This window comes from Patiria miniata, unplaced genomic scaffold (assembly GCF_015706575.1).
Source record: "Patiria miniata isolate m_02_andy unplaced genomic scaffold, ASM1570657v1 HiC_scaffold_3, whole genome shotgun sequence".
Classification (NCBI taxonomy): Eukaryota; Metazoa; Echinodermata; class Asteroidea; order Valvatida; family Asterinidae; genus Patiria; species Patiria miniata.
In genome coordinates this window covers 32,058,839-32,071,610 of record NW_024037069.1, presented here as the reverse complement: position 1 = coordinate 32,071,610, position 12,772 = coordinate 32,058,839, and the positions used below count along the sequence as shown (strand labels likewise).

General features: G+C 40.5%; 1 protein-coding gene across 1 annotated transcript in view; it reads left to right on the top strand.

Annotated features, from left to right (window-relative positions):
• LOC119736693 (receptor-type tyrosine-protein phosphatase T-like) overlaps window positions 1–12,772 on the top strand; it is a 31,323-nt gene that overhangs the window by 4,300 nt on the left and 14,251 nt on the right. Inside the window, 11 exon segments of the mRNA XM_038210708.1 lie at window positions 146–397; window positions 3,526–3,660; window positions 4,078–4,233; window positions 4,925–5,056; window positions 8,360–8,698; window positions 10,172–10,426; window positions 10,686–10,820; window positions 11,172–11,327; window positions 12,003–12,134; window positions 12,225–12,353; window positions 12,678–12,737. Coding sequence (XP_038066636.1) covers window positions 146–397; window positions 3,526–3,660; window positions 4,078–4,233; window positions 4,925–5,056; window positions 8,360–8,698; window positions 10,172–10,426; window positions 10,686–10,820; window positions 11,172–11,327; window positions 12,003–12,134; window positions 12,225–12,353; window positions 12,678–12,737 — 1,881 coding nt within the window.

Below are 12,772 nucleotides of genomic sequence, written 5' to 3'. Positions count from 1 at the left end.
ATTTTTCCCCTGCGACATTCCATGGTCTTTCTGCGACCGAAACCCTAGAATACAAACAAAGTTGGGTATCCCCGGACGAAGTGCACTCTTAAACGCTGATATGCTACACGCCTGCCATAAAACGTCGTGTTGTTGTACATTACAGCTGACTTTCTTCCTACCCGAGTGAGTCAGACGGTAAACCTCGGGGATTTAGTTAATCTGACTGTCACTGCAACAGACCAAGCCCGTAACGAAACCCGCTGGAGAAAGGATGGCAAGGGTATCATCAACAAAAGAAACGGCAAACTGCACTTTGATTTTATCAACACTGTTTCCGACAGCTGGATCTATGAGGCTCATTTTGCCGGGGAACGTAAAAAAGGAGAGCAGGCACTCATGCGGTTGATTGTCAGAGGTACATGCTGTTTTCTCAGAAGTTTGTAAAGCATTATAACAATATCAAATAATTTTCTCAAAGTACGTGACGTTATAGAGAATGGACGAGGAACTGTAGATTCGTGCACGAATGGACGAGGCGAAACCGAGTCCATTCTTAGCACAAATCTACAGTTCCGAGTCTATTCTCTGACTTAACCTATTTCTTAAAACAACAATAGTTTATGCAAATAAGATCCCTGGTTTACCACATTATTTTGTGAATAAGTGTAGATTCGTACAATCTAGTCAACTTTGCCTGGCCCTGTGCTTGCATCGTAACAAGATCCTATTGTTATCGGATGGATGGGTGCACATCTTTTGTTCCATTCATCAATTGCACAGTTCATTTGTCCTCATGGCAAGTCACACCATAGAGCAAGGACCCAAGGAGTTCGTACTCCAAGACTTCAAAAGTAAAATGATGGTCGCCGCGCTCGAAAGCTACAATAGAAAGCACCTGGCGCCAGCTTGCTCAGTTGCTCACTGCGCTAATCTCGACACAATAGAGATCCGCGCTCACTAATGCCAAAAAAGGAGTTTGCATGGCTTCGTAGACAGTACCATGGTAAATACGCATGCGCAGTTGTCATACATCGCTAAAAATGAATGATTTAAAGTGTTTGTTCGCAGTTGGATGATACTGTATATAAATGTGGTCAACATCACTGGAACAATCATTTCATGAAGAACAAAATGCTCTGTACCTTTAGTGTGAAAACTTGTGAAATATTCCAAAAAAACACATTTCATCAATGATACATTGCTAATTAAAATGTCTGAAAATACATGAAAACTTATCTAAAAGAAATCCTATTTATCTCCAAATTACAGGGACAGATAACGCTTTTAAGCACCAACAACTGCACATTGCTAACTTGAGTTCATAACTCACACCTAACAACTGCGCAGTTGTAAAAACCTATCTTGTCGTAAAATATATTTTTCAAAAAAGAGCAGCGACGTGACATGACTTATTATGCAGCATATAGGGAGGTTGATGGTTACCAACTAAAATGGCGGCGACGATCATCGTGTTCAAAGGCCGCTGGCATTCACGCTTTGAATGGTCGAGGCTTGCGGTCACAGTGCTGTAGCTATAGACATTCCCGAGGGATTGGTATGTTAATGGTCAAAATGTAAATCGCCCAAGAGTTCTGACTCCTTGGGTCCTTGCTCTATGGTCACACGCACATTCAAGATCAGAAGTGTTTAGTGCGAACACACTGTCTTTCCTTACTCCCAAAGCCAAATGGAGTTAGCGCTTCTATGTTACAGCTACGGGATTATAACGGAAAATACTTTGATGCTGTTTATTTTACGGGATTGATCTGAGGAGTTTAAACACCAACCACAAGAAAAAGTTGGCAAGCAACTCAAAAGAGCTTTTTGATTTGTGGAACCACATGTCATTGGCCATTCAATCGAGAACCACATTTCGGTAATCCTTACTTTTAGGACCCCGTTCCTATATAGGAAGGGAAAGATTCACCCAAACAGTTGACTATTAAATGACACTCAAAATTGACATTCTGATACTTCTTGGCACATCTGAACAATTGTCAATGACACCTTCTTGAATATATCAGCAGGTTTAATTTTGTGGAAAGAGGGCAGGGCTTTGATTTATGAGGGAAATTCAGGGGTAAAAGACGACGATGACAACCAGAAAACAGACTCAAAAACCAAGATGGCAAACGTGAAAGCTCGATGCGATGAAAGCTCGATGCTGATTGGCTGTTAAAAAAAAATTCTTATTTATTTTTAGTCTGGTTCCCAGACCAAAAGATTCAGGAATAGTCAGAATCTTTTGGTCTGAGAACCAGACTAATTTATTTATTTTTAGTCTGGATTCAAGAGTAGTCAGAATCTTTTGGTCTGGGAACCAGACTAATTTATTTTTTTAGCAGCCAATCAGCATCGGGCTTTCATTATGTAGGGCTCCCACGCGTGTGAGAACTACAACATGCACGTCTGACTGCGAAAAAAGGTAGGAAAGTCACATTTTCTTCGAAAGTGCTTTCAAAACTACAACTATCATGAGTTTATATGAAGAAAAAAGACTGCTTTAGCCTGCAAAAGTCACTTTGGTACTGGACAGTTATCCGCAAAAGTCAGTTTTGAACAGAACTTGTAAAAAATAGAGGTGTCCTAAAAGTAAGGATTACCCACATTTCTTTAACTTGATGATGAGTAGGCTACATAACGGAATATGCCCATCTCACTCACCACAGGAAAAACTATTACTTGGAAAATATAGGCCTACATTGGAATATATTCTGAGACGTATATGATTGTGTAAGTTTCAGTTTGATTTTGTTAGTTATTCGTCCATTTTATTTATGATTGTCATTTTAATAATGAAAGATGTGTACATATTCTTTAACCGAGGGGAATCCACTGACTTTTTTATAATGCAAATTTAAAGACAAAAAATAAAAATTGAATTTTTAGCTTTAACATATAGATAATAATATAAAAATAAAAAATAAGACTTAAAATAAAAAATAAAGGTAACTGCAAATAACATAAAGAGGAATATTTTCCACTGCGCTTTAGGTTAAAATTTATAATCGCCACCGTATATCATATTAAAAATATCAGCACGGCAAATTAAAAATCAAACGAGAACATTTTGTGTAAAAATTTAAAAAACTAAAGTAGTAAGGTATTTATTAAAATCAGGTACACGTCAAATTCTTTCAGAAAAAAAACAACAAAATTCGTACATTTTTGAGTACCATTAACATTTCTTTTTCTTTTAATTATAATGGACTGAAACTTAAAAAAAAAATCTTTAGTGCCGGAATTATACATGGAATTATACAGTGCCGGAATATACATGGAATTGTTCCCAACAAAAACTGTGGATTCTTAAAACAATCTACAGTTAGGTGTAGATTCTCAAAATAATCTACAGTAAAATGTAGATTCGTGAAAATAATCTACACTTTTAACAATAGTTACAGAAATAGGTTAATCTCTTTTAACCGGACATCGAAGGCCTTAATCCCATGAATCATCTGAAAAGTACAAATCATTTAACTTTGCAGCGAAAGCAAATATCACTGAAGTCAATCTGGTTTTCTGTTTTGATTTGTTTCATAGGATGCAAAGAGAATAAATGGAATTTGACCACCTGTGAAAGTGCATGCCCACTCTGTTTCAATGGCGGTATTTGTGACGACCGGAGTGGAGACTGCATTTGCCCGCCTGGATTTAGTGGCGATATCTGCGAAACTCGTGAGTCGTATTAATAGCCGTGATAGTCTTAGAATTAACAGTTTTCTTGTTTGTAATGAAAAACCTGAAATAAAAAAATCATCAGTGTATGGAACTATATACAGTTGAATACCCCCATTGGTTGGCAGCCCGTCATGACGATGGCTTTAAGTTTAAACCATGACCAGTTCCTACACATTGTTATTCCCGAAGTACTCTGCGGTCATCAATAAATCAAAGTTGATAAATACTTTCAATTTGCCAATCAGACTTGAAATCAACCAAGGAAATCGTTTGATTTTTTTCGGCGGGGCCTGGGGGGGGGGGGGGTAATATGAGCTTTAAACAACCGAGCAGTGAAGGCCGTCATATTATGGGAAATTGTTATGGGCCTCTTTCTTATTTTGATAAACAAAACGTTTTCTTTGTATTTCACAGCTGAAGGCCCTAACCGTTTTGGTCAATCGGGAAGTTTTGGCTGCGACTCAGCTGAGTTAGGAGGCGGTCCTACGTGTGCAGGGATGCTGTTCTGTTTACCAGATCCTTATGGCTGCTCGTGCGCTGCAGGGTACCAAGGAATCGATTGCGATGAAAGTAAGTCGGAAGTTCCCAACTTCGTCCCCAGTGCTCACTTTATTTACTAGTTTCCAATAGTAAGCCCTGGATAGGAAACTTTCTTCCTGAATCCTGATTCGTTACCGCAATTTGCTAGTTATGGATTTTTATCGTGTACTTGGTGCTATTATTCACAACGTGCAGTACGTGTTTTCGCGATCATTCGTCCACGCCTTCTCGAAAATATTTATTTCCTTTCCAAATTGCTCATATCAATATGAAATGTGATACTGCATGTTGTCTCGATATAATATCGTAACTGTTTATTTCAAAAAATCGTGTTTTCGTAACTTACGCCGTGCTCACGCTGCGACGAATTGACTCTGTTTTTTTTTTTTTTACCCCAGACACCGCATACAAAAACAAACGCTAATGTAACGCATAACCAGGCACCAGACTGTTCCTCATTTGCATACGTGTTCAAAAATCTTGCACATGCAAATGATCCAATACCAGGGTGAGAGAGCAGGTAGTGATGGGTGCGTACTGTTCGACACCCTGGGGACGAGGTTAGGAAGTTCCAACTTTGCATTCCATACATCGTCTCAAAATGGGCATAGGTCTAATTTTTCCATTTATTGTTCATTTGATATTTCTTGGCAACTTCTCACAGGCGTGGAATTTTCTTGGAGATTTTACCAGTGTTTCTTGTCACAATCTTGTGTTGTAGCATGTGCTGAAGGTTTTTATGGAGCAAACTGTGAACAGAGGTGTCATTGTGCTGACGGGGTTTCGTGCAACGCAACAACTGGCGAGTGTCGTGGAAACTGCGCGCCAGGATACACAGGAATCAACTGTCAAGGTAATGAGTCTCGATGAGTTCTTCATAATACAAGATTAGCTCCGTATTAATTAAAACTTTAACATGTAGGCCGTCACTTTAATTTTGCATCAAAACTTCACGACGGGTGTTTTGTTTCAGCCTGTGACACTAACACATATGGACAAGACTGTCGCCTCTGTCACTGCATGGAAGGGGTCACTTGCGACAGAACTACGGGCGAGTGTTCTGGGGACTGCGCGCCAGGATTCACAGGAATCAACTGTCAAGGTAATGAGTCTCGATGAGTTCTTCGTAATACAAGATTAGCTCCGTATCAATTAAACCTTTAACATGTAGGCCGTCACTTTAACTTTGCATTAAAACTTCACGACGGGTGTTTTATTTCAGCCTGTGACACTAACACATATGGACAAGAATGTCTGCTTTGTCACTGCATGGACGGGGTCACTTGCGACAGAACTACGGGCGAGTGTTCTGGGGACTGCGCGCCAGGATTCACGGGCATCAACTGCCAAGGTACGCTCTAAACACAACATTGGTTAAAGAGGTTGTGGAATGCTCGAAGACATTTCCGTCATTTTTCGGGTATATGTAGCCTAAGGTGTGATGAAATAAAAACGACTATTGTTTCTGTCATGAAATGAGTACAAAAGGTACTTTGAGAGCTGTTTTTCAGGTCCAGTTTCGACCCGAACGTGCAACTGTGAAAAAGTCGTCGTTGCGGGCAGCAAACAAAACACAGTAAATCGTGACGTAATAAACAGGACTCCCGATGCACAGTAGCATACACGAGTCCTGTTTATTACGTCACGATTTACTGTGTTTTGTTTGCTGCCCGCAACGACGACTTTTTCACAGTTGCACGTTCGGGTCGAAACTGGACCTGAAAAACAGCTCTCAAAAGTACCTTTTGTACTCATTTCATGACAGAAACAATAGTCGTTTTTATTTCATCACACCTTAGGCTACATATACCCGAAAAACGACAGAAATGCCTTCGAGCATTCCACATCCTCTTTAACATAACTAATCATTGGTTGAAATGACCAACAATTATCTAATATGTGTCCAACCAATTTAACCAATTGTTAGTTATTTCAATCAATGATGGGTTTAACCAATCTGTTTTTTTGTTCATAATGAGCATTTATGATGTATTCACACTAGGTCAGATTGTAACGCGTGTATCAGAACGTCAATACGGGTGTTTTGTTTCAGCCTGTGACACTAACAGATATGGACAAGACTGTCGCCTCTGTCACTGCATGGACGGGGTCACTTGCGACAGAACTACGGGCAAGTGTTTTGGGGACTGCGCGCCGGGATTCACAGGGGCCAACTGTCAAGGTAATTACTAATATCATATCGTCGTCTTTGTTTGCTTTCGCATTAATTCCCCACAATTAACTGATTGTCACACAAGACATAGCCCTACACTGATCTGAGAGAAGCTTTGCGAGGCTTGCCTGCATGGGCATATTCGTGTAAATGTATGTTGTTGAATCTAGTGTACATTTATTCTGGCGCCGATAGTTTAATGTACTAACCTGATACATGTGTTGGAAATAATGCAAGTCATCATGTGATCTGAACGGGGAAAGTATGTTATTTATTTTCATCACGCTACCAATAAATGAAAATTTTCAGCCATTCTGAATTGATTGGATATAAGTTGGGTGCTCTGTGACCAGCTTTACTATAGAAGGCTTGCCGTGTCTTGCTTTTGTCCCAGCTTGTGACAATGGCAGATATGGACAAGACTGTCGCCTTTGTCACTGCATGGATGGGGTTGCGTGCAACAGAACTACGGGCAAGTGTCCTGGAGACTGCGCGCCAGGATTCACAGGCATCCGCTGCCAAGGTAATTATCATTTTGTCGTCTTTGTTTTTTTTTCTCGCATTCTTATGCTTGCCTGGGCCTATTCATGTTTATGAATGTCTTGTTGAATCTAGTGTATTAGTCTAGCGCCGATAGTTTTATGTACATGATACATGTAGGGTGGCATTGGTGGCTTGTGCGTAAAGCGCTCGCCTCTCACCAAGGTGCCTACGGTTCGAATCCTGGCCGCGGATCGCATGTGAGTAGAGTTGTGCGTTGGTTCTCTCCTGTGCCACGAGGGTTTTTCTCCAGGCCCTCCGGTTTTCCTCCCTCCGTAAAAATCAAACACTTTCGATCTCTGGCTGTGCTCCGTGGTCATATAGGGTCGATGTAGCCGGCATCCATAGGCGCCTTAAATTACGTGCCAGCGGCCCGACCATGTTGTAGCCGCGTCCTTCGCAATTCAGCATACCAGCTGCGAGTAAGGATGATTAGCCTCCCAAATTAGTATTAGTATTAGTATGAGTATGTGTTGGAAATAATTCAAGTCTTCATGTGACGAACGGGGAATGTATGTTATTTATAAATGTTTCCACGAACATTTCAGCCATTCTTAATCAAGTGGATGTAATTTGTGTGCTCTGTGACCAGCATTACTATAGAAGGCTTGCCGTGTCTTGTTTTTGTCCCAGCTTGTGACAATGGCAGATATGGACAAGACTGTCGCTTTTGTCACTGCATGGATGGGGTCTCGTGTAACAGAACTACGGGCGAGTGTCCTGGAGACTGCGCGCCAGGATTCACAGGCATCAACTGCCACGGTAATTTTACATTTATTGTTCATAACTTGAGACAATCATTTTTTTTTGACTGGAAACCGGGCTGTTCTATACCAATGAAATAACAGTATCCAATAACAAAATACTTGCGAGTCGATAAAGTGTAAATTGCTGCAGGATTTTCCCAGCAAAGTATAAAGGATTCGAACCCACAACACTTGTTTCATGACTACAGTTATCTCAATATTTCAAAGCTTACATGCAGGGAATATCAGCATCGAGTGATAGGTCAGATCAACATAATCACATGACTGGGTATCGCCACGGACGCCGCTGGAACAAATCGAATTTGGGTGTAGACCGATGACAACAAAAGTGCATTCGTGCAGACCACTCCGTGCTGGAAGGTAGCCAGGAAATAAAGTCTGGATGGGGGTGGGGAGGGATGCTGTACACCAACTAACCAATGAGGGCGCCATTCAACAAGTCAGATTAGACTGAAACTATACGTTGCGGCATAATGGACATATACAGGATTTAGCTGGTCTATAAGGAATAATGGGGATGTCAGACAACCCCCTAACGACGCACGTGGGTGTAGATTGTGCTGCTTTATGTTCTCTATCCTAGTAATTAATGAAAAATAAATGATGTCCGGGAAAGTTTGCGTTAATTTCATGCAACTACACCTTGAATTTCTCTCTCTATATTGTTCAATTTCAGTCAAGTTGACCTTTGACGATTTCACCTGTGTCACCAAGCCCCGTATTGATATCGGCAGTGACGAGACCTACATCGCAGCCTATCTACATAGCGGTCATGCTGAGCTGTCCTTCGCTCGAACAACTTACACGTACACAAGCGTCGATAACATAAACGACCAGTTAGGGCTACCTTCAGGCCACCGTTATGAACCAACCTCGTCATCAGAGGGAGATGAGATCTCTATTCTTCGATTGCCGGCGGCTGGAGGGAAGACTAGGATTGGAGCCTTTGCCTGTAATGCTATGATAGCAGGAAGTGGAAACGTCCTCATTGGTACCGTCATCATGAGCAAAACAGGTAGGTTTTTATATCATCATGGATACATAATGCAAGGATACAGAGGGGTAGTTTTGTTTAATGATCGACAACAAATCGATAAATTAATGATTTTTCTTAATAATCGAAATTAAAATTTAAACGATAAATTAATGATTTGCCGGAGTGGGACATCAGGGACATTGTCTAATTCCGGGGTACGGGGAGGATATAGCCCTTTATGACCGGGGGATAGGCCAAAGTATATACGCCCACTTCAAATTTCCTGCAAATTGCTGTGTAGCTGTGAACAACACTGTGTGCCTATATGTGACCTGCTGAGGCAAAATGAGGAATGCCCCCCAAAACCTTGTTTTGCGTAATCGACGCCTGAAGTCGGACGTTCTAGAAAAATTATGTCAAAATCGATATTGATTGTTTTGTATTTTTGAGTAGCCAAGGTATCCAAGATTCATACTATGCATTTTTGTTGGGGAAAAACTACCCACATAACTGGAAAAACTGAAGAACGTTTTTCACTGCCGCTGGTGGTGAAATGCGTGTTTTTTTCAATGCCGTTTTTCTCGAAAGGAGGTTAGCAAAATTTAACAGGACACTGTTGAAAATGCTGCGTCATATCTTAAAAATAAACTAAGCCACAGAAATAAACTTGGTATCATTGGAAAGCCATTCTTTTGCGCTTTAACATGATGCACATAACGTGAAAATTCAAAGGTGGGGGTTATTCTTCATTATGCTATGTCACACATATGCGGAGGATAGGCCAAAGGATCGCCCATGTATGCAAAAAAAAATCATTCGTTGTAATTGATATAAAAAGTGAATAAAAAAGGAATACCACCAAAAGCACTCTGAAATCAAAGTGAAGCTTATAGGTCTAGGATACAAACCTCTTTGATTGGGTGTAAACTGTGTAGACGGACATGAAATAGGCCTACACATTTTCATACAAGTTTTATGAGCATCGCCATATATCTTCATTTATGGTGCCCATTCAGCCAACCCCACCCCACCATTTGGAAATTTGAAATGTCAGTAAACTTTCAGGATTTATTTCCATAGTCGTCATTCCTTTCAGCAAATGTTATAGCTTAGGCAACTTGTAAGGTGTCAGGGGGACTTAAAGGGAACTTCCTCCGTAATGCGGCTGTTTAGGATCCAAAACGCATTTCCCAAGAAATGATAATCGTTGAAAAGTTCGTTAACACAGCATACCATATAAAACCTTACAGATTCCAGGTACAAAGTTCGTCTCTAATATCCCGCCAACGCGTTGGAGCGTTAGTCATGTTTCTAATCATACCCAACAAATATATAAATTGCAACTTGCCTCAATCGTTTTTGTCTCAAATTTCTCACCGTAGATGGAAACGTGTAGTTTTTCTGTGACACAGTAAATTTTGGAGATTTTCGGACGAAAGTACACTTTTAAACTACCCGTCAACCTGACACTACACACCTGCCATTAAATATCGTATTTTTTGTACTATACAGCTGACTTCATCCCTACCCGACTGGGTCAGATGGTATACCCGGGCGGTGTTGGCAATCTGACTGTCACTGCGACAAACCAAGCCCGCACCGACACTCGATGGAAAAAGGATGGCGGTGGAGTCTTCCAGGACAAACTCGGAAAGCTTTACTTTGATTTCATCAATGCCAATGATGACACTGGTGGGATCTATGAGGTCCACTTTGGCGGGGAACGTAACAATGGAAACCAGGCACTCATGCGGTTGATTGTCAGAGGTATACAGGTTAATTACAATATTACTTAAAGTTGAAAAGCCTTTTTGACACCTTCAAATGGTTTGACGGGCAAAACCTAATATTAAATTCACTCACCCCGAAGCAACTTCCATTTTATGAATAGTTTCAAACGATTTTCTTGAAGTATGTGACTGACTTTTAACCGAAGATGAACCGAAAGCTGGAATCCCATTGATGATGTACGATTTCAATATAAATGGTGTGATGTTAATTTTTTTTTTTAATATTTACTTCGTAGGATGCAAAAGGAATAAATGGAACCCGCCATTGTGCCATGCAGATTGTCCAGTCTGTTTCAATGGCGGTGTGTGTGACGATCGGAGTGGAGACTGCATTTGCCCACCTGGATTTAGTGGCGATTTCTGCGGAATACGTGAGTCTTTAGAATAATCTTTATAGTTAGACGGTGTGCGCATTGGACCTTTTTTTTTTTTTAACTATCAAACTGATGTCATCTTTATTGAGACTGTTGTCACCTTAAGCAAATTAAGTCCAGTGCGGATAGCTTGTAAACCAAGGGTTAACTGACCATTGTTTTACGGCCCACGGCTGAAAGTTTTACAGGCAAAGTGGCATGGGACGTGTGTGAATTACGTTTTTACACGTGACACAACTGTGTAAAACTAAGTCAGTCACAATTATGAAATCACGAGACTTCGCAGAGGTTTTGAAGAGTAATAACTGGATTGTTAATCTTGTCAGGAACTGTTTTCTCTGTTTTCAGCTGAAGGCCCGAACCGTTTTGGGCAATCAGGCAGTTTTCGCTGCGACTCACCTGAGTTAGGAGGCGGTACTACGTGCGAAGGGATGTTATTCTGTTTACCAGATCCGTATGGCTGCTCGTGTGCTGCAGGGTACCAGGGAATCGACTGCGATGAAAGTAAGTAAGAAGAATATGCCAGTTTTCTTAACGCATTTTTTTAAAAGATATTCTGTTCGTTCTTGTTATTTTAAACTTTCAACAGAAAAATACTAGATGTTTTTTTTTTAGGCTAGTAATACAAGATAATGACACGTAATCCACCGTTAAGTTTGTTGCTAAAATAGTTAGGCCTACTTTACAAATTTTGAATTATTTGCAACCCGACAATAAAGTTTTCATAACGTAGATTGGTTCCCGCCATCCAATTAGAATCAAGTTTGCTCGCAGGGTGGACATAATAGAGACTAACCCAGCCAAACAAAAAAATCACGGTTTGGAAATAGAGTATACAACTTGAAACTTTGTAAGGGGAAAGGAATCTAATTAAATGAAGCGAACGGACATAATCTTTAATTTCGGCCCATATGAAAGGCTTCGATTTGGCCCTCATGCTTAATATGTGAAGTCGTATAATTATATTTAAAACCATATTTAATGAGACAGATTTTCAGATGATCACGAGGGACAATAATAGTTTCACAACAGTAAACACAATAATTATTAAAATTAATTTAAGAAAACCCTGAAATATACATGTATGATTAGTAAACAGTTGGACACGAGCACTCTCTAAAACAACTATTACTGATAAACCCAAACATAACTGTAGAACGCAATCTAATTGTATTGTAGCTTGTGCTGATGGTGTTTACGGAGCAGACTGTGCACAGACATGTCACTGCATGAACGGAGTGGCGTGCGACAGAACTACGGGCGAGTGTCCCGGGGACTGCGCCCTAGGATTCATAGGCATCAACTGCCAAGGTAATGAACAATAATGATGTATTAACACTAGGTCAGATCCTTTGAATGTAACACATGTATCAGAATGTCAATACGGGTGTTTTGTTTCAGTTTGTGACGATGACACATACGGACAAGACTGTCGCCTTTGTCACTGTATGGACGGGGTCGCGTGCGACAGAACTACGGGCGAGTGCTTCGGAGACTGCGCGCCAGGATTCACAGGGCTGAACTGCCAAGGTATTAAACGTCAATGTAAAATGTTTCCATCCGATGAATAAAACACACATACGTCTAACTGCGATTGAATTTTTCAACCTTATTTTAAAAGCTCCACTGCATTGGTGAGTTTTCCAAACTTCACATTATTGCTGGCAAGGGATGATTCATTGGGATTAGGAAGTAACTGATTGTGAATGTGATACTTCTTAAATGTCTACTCACTCGATCAAAAGGTTTTCAACAGAACACACAGATATCTCAATTTACATCGGATTTTATGAACAAAGTTACTGGAACATTCCTTTTGCTAACACATATTGCATTGTTTTCTTCTGATTGCAGAAAATTGTCTTCCGTATAATGGAATAGCATCGTGCGGTACAACCTGCACAGAATTCTTGGGTAAGACAGTACTCTCACTTATAAATAAAGAAAAT